The sequence below is a fragment of the Ixodes scapularis genome, unplaced genomic scaffold, assembly GCF_016920785.2.
Source record: "Ixodes scapularis isolate PalLabHiFi unplaced genomic scaffold, ASM1692078v2 PGA_scaffold0__279_contigs__length_252992795, whole genome shotgun sequence".
Taxonomy (NCBI): domain Eukaryota; kingdom Metazoa; phylum Arthropoda; class Arachnida; order Ixodida; family Ixodidae; genus Ixodes; species Ixodes scapularis.
Window position 1 is genome coordinate 66,624,841 of NW_024609835.1, and position 13,400 is coordinate 66,638,240.

The 13,400-nt window shown below is 42.3% G+C and overlaps 1 protein-coding gene across 1 annotated transcript in view; it reads right to left on the reverse strand.

Moving 5' to 3' along the window:
* Positions 1 to 389: 389 nt before the first annotated feature.
* LOC8023944 (leishmanolysin-like peptidase) overlaps positions 390 to 13,400 on the reverse strand; it is a 56,325-nt gene continuing 43,314 nt past the window's right edge. Inside the window, exons 16-18 of the mRNA XM_029966345.4 lie at positions 11,943 to 12,076; positions 8,562 to 8,714; positions 390 to 7,551 (exon numbers count right to left, since the gene is read on the reverse strand). Of these exons, the coding sequence (XP_029822205.3) occupies positions 7,396 to 7,551; positions 8,562 to 8,714; positions 11,943 to 12,076 (443 nt within the window). The 3' untranslated portion in view covers positions 390 to 7,395. The remainder of the gene's footprint in view (positions 7,552 to 8,561; positions 8,715 to 11,942; positions 12,077 to 13,400) is intronic.

Here is a 13,400-nt window from a genome sequence, read left to right on the forward strand (position 1 = left end):
AGGGCGCGCGCCCGAAACGTCGCTTGTTTTCTTGTCCCTTCTTGCACTTTTTTTTTTCCTACGTTTTTAGTTTTTGCGTTTATTTTTACGTGCTGGTAGCACCCCAGCCCACCCAATCGTTTTTTTTTTAAATACGCCACTGCAGCGTTATGTTTAATGGGTGTAAAAAGTAATTGAAGTATTTAAAAAAAGATGGGCTGAAATCAATTAACAGTGTACTTTCTGTGGTCCTGTTCAGTGCACAAAAATCTCAATTTATGCGATAAAAAAATAGGTATGCTTGAATGTTCAGTAAAATCGTTGAAAATCCTGCTGAACCGATTGACAAAAAAAAAAAGAACAAACCTACACAGAGACAGAGAGAGCATAGTAAACAGTATTCACCTTCATGCTTTTCAGAATGTGTATTCTCCAAGGCAAAATCTACAAATGAGGAAGCTTTCAAGATGTACAATAAATAAACACTTTTTCTTCGGACCATGCTTAAATACAACTAAAAAAAGAGACAAACATGGTGACATGATGATGCATGGATAGATTCTTATAGAGAATAACATATAATGTGTACATGTGTGGAATGTTCGCACTCTTCACTTTTATGCCGGCCAGCACGTCTAAAGCCCTGCAAAGAGTACACCCATGTAGAAAGCAAACACCCTCTGCATCATTAGATGACAGCCCGCCTGGGCACATTTACGAGCAAAATATTTCTGTGACAATGTGCAAAATCCATGACATGGCAATAATATTGGAATATGAATTTCTGTAGTGCTGAAAACACCATAAAAGGTAAACATCTTAGCTCTCAGAAAAGCTCCTGGAGCCATCAGTAAACCTAACTCAATGCCAGACATTAACATATTACACAAGTTGAAATGCTCGATATTATCATAATTGTTTTTAATATTTTAACTTGCATACATGTTGCTCTTTCATACCTACAAATTGTACACCTGATTGGAGAAGTGTGAAACTAGGTATGAACACCACAGTGAGTTGGCTTTTTGCATTGGCAAAATCTGCTCAGTCACTCTACCAGGAGAAATGATGTGGATGAGAAACACATACAAAATATGGAATAAAAAGTAAAAATGAGAAACACTAAAAAAATTACTTCTCTGCTACTTGATGATAATGGTTTATGGATGGTATTCCCTGCAAGGGAAAGCACCCAGTTGGTGCTTTTCTAGATTCAATGGTTTCCTCGTTTGCAATTAAATGATGAAATATTTTTATAATTTTGATGTTGATAAAAAAAAAAAAGCCAGAACATGAGGTTTGAAAACAAGAAACAAAAAAAGGGCCAGAGTCAAAGCAGTCCCTGGCAGAAAAGCAATCGCTTCATAGTGGCACTCACAGTTAAATAATTAAACAATGTAAAACCCGTTTAAACAAATACACAGAGCTTAACTGGAATGAATAAAACAGTCTCATAAGTATTATGAATTATGTCAGGGTTGTTTGTGCATGGAGCAGAGCATGGCTAAAAAAGTACCAAGGAACGCGATAAGGGCATGTGCAAGTAAAAGATAAAACAGAAAAAATAAATGATGGCAATTATTAGCATCACAAATGGTCTCACAAACAGTGTGATGATGGACAGCTCAACTCAGTGTCAAACTCATAATGCTATGCCCTTAAAAGTTTCTCTGTACAAAATATTATCTGCAAATATTAGAAAACAAGCAAAAATGAAATTGGACACCAATCTTTGATTACCTTGATGGTTAGCAAGGATGCATGCCATACCATGCTTACAACTTTAATATTCAGCGTTGGGGGATCCCACAAAACAAATATTTCAAAGCTCAAACTTCTCAAGTTTTCTACTTTCACTGCACCCTCTTTGCATTCCTTCAATATATTTGTTCTATTTCAAATTGCACGTTGAAAGTTGCTTCATTAGCTTGTAAATATTGCAACTGATTATGGACTTGTGCAACAACCCATAATCTAATGGCATAAAAGTCTTTCAGACATTCAAGTGTCATTAGATACTTGGAAAGCAGAAACTACAATATAAAGTGAAAGAAATACACATAATGTGCTTCTTCACAGTGCATGCCACCAAAGCTTGTGAGATAGTTGAAGTAGAAAAATGGCAGCCAATGCCTTAATTTAGTTGATCTTCTTGAAGGACTGCTCCTCCCTTCAACTGCATTTCCCTTTGGTGTGAAAAGGCAGCAGGGTGGGGAAACCTGGCTGTTCACTTGATTGCGCTAGGCCCCAGATAATGGAAATGCACTTTAAAGGCTTCTGTTTCCCCAAAACAATGTGTAGTCCAAAGCTGGTACAGTCGTCACACCAGCAAGATTATCGAGGCGGTAGATTTTTTTTCAATTTCTCCCTTTTCTGCATTTTGTAGTTGCACTCCTTTGCAGTGCACGACTGTAGTGAGAGAAAGCACACTTAACGGACATGTCGCGGGAGGCTTCCACAAAGTCAATGGGGAGATCTCGGAAATGCCCTCGCAGATTCAGAAGAGCATGCAGACCCATATTAAAGAAAAACCACAATATTTTATGATAGTTTCACATTATAAACATGCTTCCAAGTCGCATATTTTTCTGCATGCGAGAGTATTGGTAAGAAAGAGTTTGGGAAAAAGCATTTTGTGCATTGTAGACAAATTTACCCAAAATTGAACCTTAAATGATGCCCCATGATGACAACCAGGGCCCCTTGTAGAGTTGAGAATAGAGGACACAAGTTATACTCTCATATGTCTTGTGACACACCCTCAAAACAACAGAGACCCATCAACATGTTTCCATTTGCTCATTATTCAATCCTGTAGCTTCCATAGAATCTAGACAACTTGCATTGGCATACACCGTTACACATCTGAATGGTTTGTGCTTCAAAATCTTTCCAATTGCAAAAGCACAAGACACAAAAAAATACTGCATGGCAATTAAAGGTAGTGCTTGTGTAAAACAAGACAATAAGAAGGCTGATGAAAGCAGAGAGCCTGCTATACTGTTGCACCAATGACAGCAAGATGTGACTACCACTGTTCTCCCTAGAAAAAGCAAGTTAAAAATTGAACGTCCTGAAATGCACTTCAAAATGCACAAGGTAGACCTCACGATTCCGCCTTTAACTCTGGCCCCAAAAGATGACCAGAATAATGGATGAGCCTGCTTTAAGTAGATGCACGCTCATACAAAGGGCACCTAACCCTAGAATGAACTAAAATGTGCCTCAAAAAAAATTCTCGCTAAAATGAAAATACATAAATATTCCTTGTAGGCAAGATCAGAGAAAAGGCTGCATGGATGTAAGTGCAAAGCAATGGCTTAACATTTGATGACCAGCAGCATCGATAAGCTTAAGCTGAAGCGTACAGGTTGTTGCAAATCTCTGAATTCACACATTACACAGCGAGAAACACGAATGTTGCCACAAAACACTAACAAAGCTAGTCTGTTTGGTTACTTGTTAGAAACTGCCTCATTTACATGATTCTTTGCACACCCTAAAAGCCAAAACCTCGAAAAAAGTCTACCCCTTTTTTTGGGCCCAGCCACTTAACAAAAAAGGTGTAACTTGAAATTAAAGTTCCATGTTTTATTTTTCACAAACTTTTTTTCTTGTACTTTATTTTCCACAGAGATTTGGCATTCTTCAGTGTTAATTTTCAATGTCAGGCAGAAATTTGCATTTGCTGGGCTTATATTTAAAAGGAACACGGAATTAATTGCCCAGCCACCAGGGCACCTGAGCATGACCCAACCACCTATAAATTGTCCCAGAATCATTAGGGTAGGGGATAAGGTATTTGGTTCTCGAAGAAAGATGCAGCCTCGCAGACAATTCAGTTTAGGCTGTGCACAGGGTCAGCACGAAATGAAGCTGTAAATAAAGATTTCTTTCAGCGAAGGGTTTTGTCATTATAGGACGGCTCCAACTTGGGGTTTTCCTGTTTTAGCCAATTCTGACAACACTGGCTCAGGGGTTGCTCTATTGGTAGTATCTAGTCATATGTGAATAGTGGATTTTGAGTTTGAAGCAAATACAAAGCGAATAGCGGTTTTGGCCAAATATTTTCTAATAGAATATTGAATAGTTTCTCCAAGCTTTTCACTACGGCACCTTTCTTAAAGGAACGCTGACAGGGTATTTATGCTCGCTGAGGTTTTTACTTGTACATGATATATGAGAGCCCAACTACCCAGAACAGAATTTGTGGTTCGAAATTCGGTTTCTTTCCGCTCAAAAACCGCCAATCGAGATTTGGCCGGTTTGAGTCGCGCTCACTCTCTTCTCTGTGGTCACGGGCTGTTTTCTAAGGTTTAGACACAACTACCAAATTTAATCAAAGCCGTGGGTCATTGAAGGCACACACTCAATATTAAAAATAGACAAAAAAGATTAAACCCATTTTTTGTGGCTTCTAAAAAGCTGCAAATATGGTGATTGAAAAAAAAGTTGCACAGAGAACCAGATGCATTCTGTGCGTTCACTGTGTAATTCTGAACATGGCGTCGTATCGCATATCGTGGGACTCGCAGGCTGAACGGCGATGGCAACAGACGACGGGCGTAGGACCTCTACTTCAGAACTGTCGTTCGCGGCACCGGCGAATTTGTCTTCTTTCGAAAGAGAAATTTTGGACCGATCAAAACAATTAGGATTCATTTTGTATGACATGCCCGACCACCAAGCTGATTTGCAAGAAGACGTCCCCGAATCATCGCCCCTTCTCGTGGCTGTAGACATCGCTCGGGCAGTTTCCCCTATCGGGTCTCGTACAAGACGATTTGTCAAAAGAGCTATTCAAAGCTGTAGAGTAATCCTGTGGAAAGGTGTCTGCTTCACACGCAGGGGACCCAGGTTCAATCCGAAAAGTGAGCGAACTGTCTTTTTTTTTTTTTAACATTTTGAGATATTTACATTCTTTTTTTACAATTATCACTGAAAAACAAATGTCGACGAAATGTCGCTGACCTAAATGGTACGGGACTCCCTTTTTGACAACTGCAAACTCAATGTAGTCACTTTCCACAAAAGGCAAGGAGCATATAAATTGGGTAGCGTCTGCCTTCCGAGGTGCCTGTAACTGCTCTGCAGGAATTGCAGCTCGCCATTGGTCCCATCCCATTGATCTTTCGTAAACTTTTGTAGACTCTGCCGCACAATGCCATTTTTGGATGCAGAACCTGTGAGGCAGCTCTTCAAGCGACATCTTGGGGGCATTCTTTTCGGAGCCGATCACGGGCATTCATTGCGGGCACTCACTACTCATTTCCAACTCTTCAAAACACAAAACAACACATCTTGAAGTGCAGAACAGCGAGCGAAACAAACATGACTGCAAAGCAATCGCAAGGGCAAACAATTCCTGCAACGCTGTCGTCAGCTGCGCGCAAAGAAAAAAAAAAAGCAACTCGAGGTACATCTAAGCATTTCTTACGAGTTGTGAATGCGAAAACATGCACGCCGCTCTTCTGCTCCCTTCTGCCGTCTGCTTCGTACTTGCGTCGATGATCAAGTTCATGCAATGACATTGGGCGTGGAGCCGCGGCTTTGCGGACACACAGCGCCATGGGAAAATGACGCGCAGCGGCCAATGAGAGCCTCGTCAACGTGCGCCAGCCAATGGGACCAAAGCCGAAATCCATCAGCTTTGCTCCGCTCCTTTGGGATTGGGGAAACTAGGTGCCGCTGCCTAGGCTTTTTGCGTGGTTTCATAGCTGGGAGCTGGCTTCACTTGGAGAAAGGATTTAAGGTGCCACTTGGCGCACTTCAAACTGATGACGTCGGCTCACTCCATGGGACCCCCCCAGTTAATGCTTTCGCATTAAAAAAGCGCGCGGTCGGGTGTAGCCACGTGACTTCCGGCACTTTCTCCGACCTCTGTGCGCAGGTTTCAGTTTGATTCGAGCAGTTGCGTTTTTTGGCTTTATTAAAAATTTACGTGACTCGGTAGCAAAATATTAATTGGGTAGTCTTCCGACACCATATTGAATTGCCTGGAAAAAGTGAAAAAGATTCTTTTGGGGGTGATCACTCGGCGTTTTTTTTATAATTGATATTCACCCAAAAAGTGGGGTGGGCGATGACTCGGGATATTGTATATTTATTTTGTGCTTTATTCGAAAGTGGAAATTACTTTTTGATAAACCCTCATGTTTTGGCTGGAGATTCCAGTTTTGTTGTTACATAATGTTACCCGTTTGCTAGACACATTATACTATGTATTAGAAATTGTCTGGGGCCCTTGGCACATGCATATAACTTCTCAGTAATGTCAAAATAGGCAACATAAAATACAAAAAAAAAAAAAAAAACTTCATTCTTTGTTTTCAGGGTTGCTAAGGTGGAGGATTGTTAATCGTGAAAGTGTGTAATATGCAACACAGAGCATGCAGTCGTAAACATTTGTGATGCATTTGAGGCATGATGCTTTACAGCAACGACCTCAAATCACACCATGCACCTAAGGTTCGCCCATCACAGGTCTCAATGTCTTCACCCCTTCTCTGTACCGCATTTTCCGGGCTATAGTCCGCACCTGGTATAGTCCACACCCAATGCATAGTCCGCACGCCGTGCATAGTCGCACCTGGTGCTCGACACAAAAACTTTTCTCATACACGGCACATCTTGACAAATGTATGCTTTCTTAGCTCATAAGGAAGTTTGTATTATACGTAAATCGTCATTTACATACACTTTCATTAACAAAATCCGTCATGTCTCGTCATAATGAGCGATTTTGAAAAGCATAATTCCTGTATAGTCCGCACGCGTAGATAGCTTGCACAGCCTAAAATTTCAGCTCTTAAACATCTATAGTCTGTGGACTATAGCCCAGAAAATATGTTACTCTCCGAGTGCTAGACATTTTCGTTCAGAACCAAGAAGCTTCCTAGTATTTCAGCAACAAAAATATCCATTAATTTGTTACAGCATCACTTTTGGCAAAGTACTCAAGAGCTTTTGCCCATATGTGTTTGTTCGAGACAATGCTAAGCCAAGAAAGAATGAATGATGTTCAAAAGGCCCGAGACCGTTATCACTCTGTCTTTTGCACTCTAGATGCAAAAGAGGCCTCTAGCGAGAAATCGAGGAAACCATAAAATCTACGATGAGCATGAAGGAAACGCTCATATGATACAATGCAGGTACTAAAGCTTTGGAGCCAGTCAGGATGTCCAGAGAATTAAACCCAAAAAATGATGTAAGAAATAGCATGTCTGCCCTTGGGCGGCACATTTGTTGCGGGCTCCCCTGAATCTGGCAACTTCAAATCCCCAGCCTCCCTGAAATCCGTAGGTAATATGCGATTGCACGGTGGTGCTTGTCACCTAGTTCCTTCTCTCAGCTCAGACAATCTCCCGTGACCAGAATCGTCCTTTTCGAGGCTTTCCCTCAGAGTCAAAGCCTGGGTCACCTCAGCACTGCTAGCAAAATCAGCGCTAGCCACACCAGAGCAATGGCAGACTGCCTTCCGGCACAGCAGAGGAGACGATCCTTGTGGAAATACTTCTCCGCCTGCAGGTAGCTTGCCTTGACCAGGTCTGCATCACAATCCATGCCTTCCTTCTGTTGCAAGAAAAGCGTAGGTCATAATGTCACTAATTTTCTTTTGATGCACGAGCTTTACACAAAAAGGAGAGCACTGCCCGATTCCTGGAAACACGAGGGGCTACTTAGGGTGTGCTACTACACAGGTATGGGCTCTAAAAAATGCCTTTTCTTACAGGATTGTTTCAGTAACAGTAGACACATACATGATGGCTTCCTAAAGTTATTATAGATGTGTTCTTTCTAGATATCTAAGAAAAGATTTGATTCTTGAAATAAAAAAAGAAACAAGTTCTTTTGGGGATACTATTAACGGTTCCGACCGTGGTTGATCTCAACCCAAAGCACTCATAGTTCATCCCGGAAATGAATTTTTGTCTCGGGAGATCCCTTTTTAGAAACATTTCTAGTCTAAGAAGGAAAAAAACAACATTGTATATATAACTCTGCTTACAAGGCATTCAGTTCATTCTAAGCTAACGGTAACTTTCTCTTATTCCCAAAGAATCATGTCCGACAGTTATTGCATTGCAGAAAAATCTATGCAGAGTGCAAGTTTGTCTGCTTCCTTTACAGGGGTTGTAATGACGTCACAATGCCGAGCTCTGATTGGCTCTGATTGAAGGATAGTGGGTAGACCTCGAGGCGGCTTGCTTTGAGGTCTACCCACTATCCTTCAATTGGAGCCAATCAGAGCTTGGCATTTTGACGTCACAACAACCCCTGCAAAAAAAGCAGACAAACTTGTACACCGCCTAGCTGACCTCTATTAAGTTCACACGGACTGCACTCCATTCACTGAGTGTGGTTTTTATAGGGTCTAATCAAATCTGCACCTAGTTGAGAATTCTTGCTATAAGGAAAGCAACAGAAGGATCTAAATTACATATCTATAACAATTAGCTTTGTAGGGCGCAATGTGGACTGCAAAATAATCACTTGCGAGACATTTTATTTCGAGATATAAGACAGCAGGAAGCCACACGAGAAACAGTCAGGATTCTCAAGAGAACGGGAAAGAGACTCACCGCACAAATCTCCCGGCAAGGTGGACAGACAATAGTACCTATGTGCAGCCAACCACTGTATTGAAGTTGTATCTTAATTTCTTGTTTTGAGTGGTAGCAAGTATAAGTGTAGTTTGCCACCTCGATTTGTAGTCGGCCATTGGCGCAAGCATACTGCAAGCAAAAACAATGCAAACTGGAATTAAACCTTGTCCAACTAAGTATGTGGCAAGGGCAGAACACAAAAGATCAATGCAGTACCAACGACTGTGTTCACAAAAATTCAAAGTAAGCGTGCAAAGTGCAGCTCTTGTGCTATCTGTAGAGGAGTTGGTGCAATGAGGATATTCCAATTGACACTTGCCCAACTCATTTTAAAAAATATTTTCAAATGACTAAAAAAACCAAAATTAAGGCAATGCAAATTCACAGAACCTTAACTGTATCAGATAAACTACGTCAGGAGCATTTTCTTAAGAAACAAGAGTGAGTGAACAATACTTCTGTTAATTAAAAGCGACAAAAAAAAAAAAGAACCAATGTGAGAGGACTGTGAACAAACTGTGAAATGCTTAAACCAAAGAAAACCAAAAGAAAGCAAAAAAAGACAAGCCACATGAAGGGCCTGTGTCAATGTATGTTGTACTGTGTGCAAACAGTGTGACCACAACAACCTTTGTTCACACTATGCACATAACTGGAAACTGACGATTACAACTGTACAAATGTTTGAAAAAAACTGTTGTATACACCAGAAACTACAGTACTTTATTTTGAAAATAAATATTTAGCTAATTATGACATTACACAATACCTGGGACCCAGAAAACTCACTAGGCATAAATCGAAAGTGCACAGGAACTTAGGCATGTTCACACATGGGAGAATACTAAAGAGAATAATAGAACTAATGCTGACATTATGCAATAGACAGTGATGTGATTGGCCTAAGCCGTTTTGGAGCACCTTTCGGAGCAGCGAAAACAGTGTTTTGGAGCAGCAAAAGTGGCCTTTAAAGCAGCAAAAGTGGCCTTTGGAGCAGCAAAAGTGGCTTTTGGAGCAGACATTCTTAGGCAAGTAAAAATATTTGTTTCAAGCGCTGGACACACGAAGGACACTTTGCTTGCAGCAATAAACAAATTATAGTCAAGTTAGACCACCTGGGAGTCTTTCAACATGTAACCGAAATGCCAATGACATGACACCTTTTGTAATGCTTCAATTAAATGATACATAAATATGTACCCGCTATAGGTATATAAGAACCAAACTGCACATATTATTTCAAACTGACCAGCTTAGAAGTAAATATCACAGCATTAGCTTGACTAGTTATATAATAAATAGAAGCAGTCTCCGATTGATGAAACGCATAACTACTGCAGTGCAATGCAAAATTTCTCGCGTGAGCGGAGATGGCTGTTCGATCGAAACCACGCCACCCTGCTTCGTCGCCAACTGGTTCCCAAAATTGTATGCAAAATATAACTGTCCAGCATAGAACAAAAAAACAAAACAAAAAGAAACAGTCCAGCGGCACATTTTTGCCAGGCCGGCAGGCAAGGTACAAGCTAGACACACACACACACACAAAAAAGAAACTAAGCACATCAATGCAAGACATCGCGAGCCAGGGTCAAAAAGTTCTGGGAGCACTTTGTGCAACGACTGAACTCCAGACAAACAAGCGCTGTGCGAGTTCAGCTTACAGACATTCCCTTTTTTGCTTTAGCTCACTTCTCCTCACGACGTACAGGGGTTCCTCTCAAAAGAAAACCTACCGAGAGAAACCTAGGTAGTCAGTGCTTCGACACAGCAGTCTTTGAGCTAAAGAGATTTTTGTAGTAGCATATGAAACAAGAACAGGAATGTTGACGAACATGCAGCGGTCCTTACGTTTCAGTTTAGAAAGCGCCATATCTGCAGCGACGTGGGGACGGCAACACCCGACGTCGCACGACCACGGTGACTGGCAGGCAGAGACAAATATAGTTTTCCTACGGCCGTTGCTTTCAGGAGCGAGTGCTTCAGCTCACAAAGTAACTCCCGCCACGCAAAAACGTGGTTTTGTTTCGCAGCATGACAGCATGGCTGGTGCCCAGCGCTAGCGTCGGAGCGTCTGCACACGCCTGTGTCTATCGTTAAAAGTTCTTTTTTAAAAAAGATACGAGGAAATGAGAGCGCGAAACGAGAGACGGCGGGAAAAATTACGCAAGACCGTATGAACGATTGATGGAGGGTACCTTGTGTCAGGCGGCCGCTTGCGCACCTAGCTCATGCGTGCTCAATTACGATACACAGTTTAGTGTCGGTTTTTTAAGGCATCCAAAACTGGTCCTTTGGCGCAGGCTTGGCGCATATTACTCATATGTCGGCAAAATGTAGCAGGATGTAGCAGGGTTAGCCCTTTGGTGCAGTTTGGTGCAATTGTCGAAGCAATCGCATTAGATACAACACTAAAGACTAAGCAAAATATACATGGGAATGCGAGGGAATTTTAACATACATAGTTACCCAGATATTAAACGGGACTAAGAATAGTGAGGCTGGTGATGACAATGTTCAATGAATAATATAATGAAAGGACAAGCATTAGGATGGCAGTTTTCTCTCTTTCTTTTTGGTATATTCGTTTATGCGGTTGGTGTGCGTCGTTGCGCCCCTTTTTTTACATGTGCTTATTTTTGCGTCGGTACCAGCGGGCTTGCTGGAAGAGGGCTGAAGGCCGGGTTTCATTGGAAGGACCTTGGCCAGCCACAAGCCGGACTTAGGCCACGGGCCCGGGTTTAGAGACCCTTGGCGTAATTTATTCTTCTTGTTCTCACGGCCCCGTCCAGCATTCTTCTCACCGTGCACCGATGCACTGCGGAGAAGCAACAACCACGAAAAGGGTGTTGCTTCTTTGCAGTGCGCCGGTGCTCGGTGAGAAGCGCGCTCAATGGGGCAAGTAGTCCACAACAGACAGCTTTTTTTCTGGATGAGCAAACTGAATTTTGTTTTGAAATGTTAAGTGCTATCTGAACAGTCCACAACAGACAACATTTCTGAAGGATGAATAAACATGTCTCATACATTTGATTAATGTTTCATGTGTGGCATACCTGCTTATGATCAGTAGGCCTGCATACAGGAAATCATGAAATATCGGCTTTGCATGTGCAGTCATCCATATAACGAACCACAATTTTATCTTGCAACATATTTAGATGAACTTATGATAATTCAAACATCTGATGTTTCAAGCAAAATTCTTGGCTTCCTGGAGTTTGAAAAAATGAGAGTCTACTGTAACTGCACTCGAGGACAGTTATGTGTGATGTACTGCAATCTGTACTGCAATGTGAACATAGGTTTCATCTACCCTTAGGTGAACACTTTAGTAAGAAACCAGGGGCACAGCACCTTGTAGCAACCGCTCCCCCAGTGTGGCCACTGACGCACTTGGTGACACGTCCTCTCCTCCCACATTTCCTTGTTGTGGTTGAAACACTTGGAACCTGGTCCATAGTACTCCAAGGCAAAGTTCTTTTCATCTTCTGCACATCAAAAAGAAAAATTTTCAGATACAAAATTATGTCGCCCTGAAGGGTTATTTGAAGGCCTAGACAGTGTGCTCAACTGTTAAATATAACACGCAAGCATCGGCTACTTTTTGGAGCGAATAGCTGCGGATATAGCTAAAGAAATTGTAGAGCCCTTCCACTTCACGTGAAGATGGAAGATCAGAGAAGCTGTTATTTTTACGACGTCTAGGGTGATGCCCAGAGGAGGACGTCTAGGACGACCTCAAGGACGACTTCTAGGACGCCGCCTAGAGCACGACGTCTAGGATGACCTCAAGGACGATGCCTAGAGATGACAACAAAGGATCAGGACCTCACTATACAATACTACCAAGGAAAGCTGACTCACGATGGTTGCCACCCCTTTTAATTTTTATTTATTCATACTTGCCACGACCAATGGGGCGTTTCCTGTCAACATCCGTGGACGCATTTTTTCCCGGATCCTAGCGTACAACAGCTTTGCTGTAATACTGATACTAAAATACATTCCTAAAAATGTATTGTGACACACATCAGAAATACATTTGAAAAGTAGAAAAGTATTTAAAAATACAAATACCGGAATACATTTTGGTGGGGATGAAATACAGACCCTGAAATACATTGTTATAAAAATATTATTTTGGAAATTTTGGTGCACCCCTTAGGGCATACGAAGAACAAAAAAGAAGCATACCCTAGAACATAGGTCGGCATTTTAGGACCCACTCACTCACTATCACATCACCGAAATTGGCAGCCCATCAAAGTCATTCGCAATCACATCACAAAGTACACCACCATTCAAAAGTCACAGCCCTTCACATCACAGAGTTCAACTGTGCCAAAGACTCATAGCCAATCACATCACGCACCCTCAAACTCGCCCCCATCGTGGTTACTCACAATCACGAGGAGGTCCCACTCACAGCCAGTCACTCACATCACGGCCCCTCAGAGTCGCCCCCTTCACGGCTACTCACACTCATGAAGAGGAGGCCCCACTCACGGCCGCATCACGGCTACTCACACTCATGAGGAGCTCACACTCACGGCCAGCCACTCACATCACGGCCCCTCAGAGTCGCCCCGATCACGGCTACTCACACTCATGAAGAGGAGGTCCCACTCATGACCCCATCACGGCTACCCACACTCATGAGGAGACCATACTCACGGCCAGCCACTCACATCACGGCCCCTCGGAGTCGCCGCCTTCACGGCTACTCACACTCATGAAGAGGAAGCCCCACTCACGACCCCATCACGGCTACTCACACTCATGAGGAGCTCACACTCACGGCCAGCCACTCAC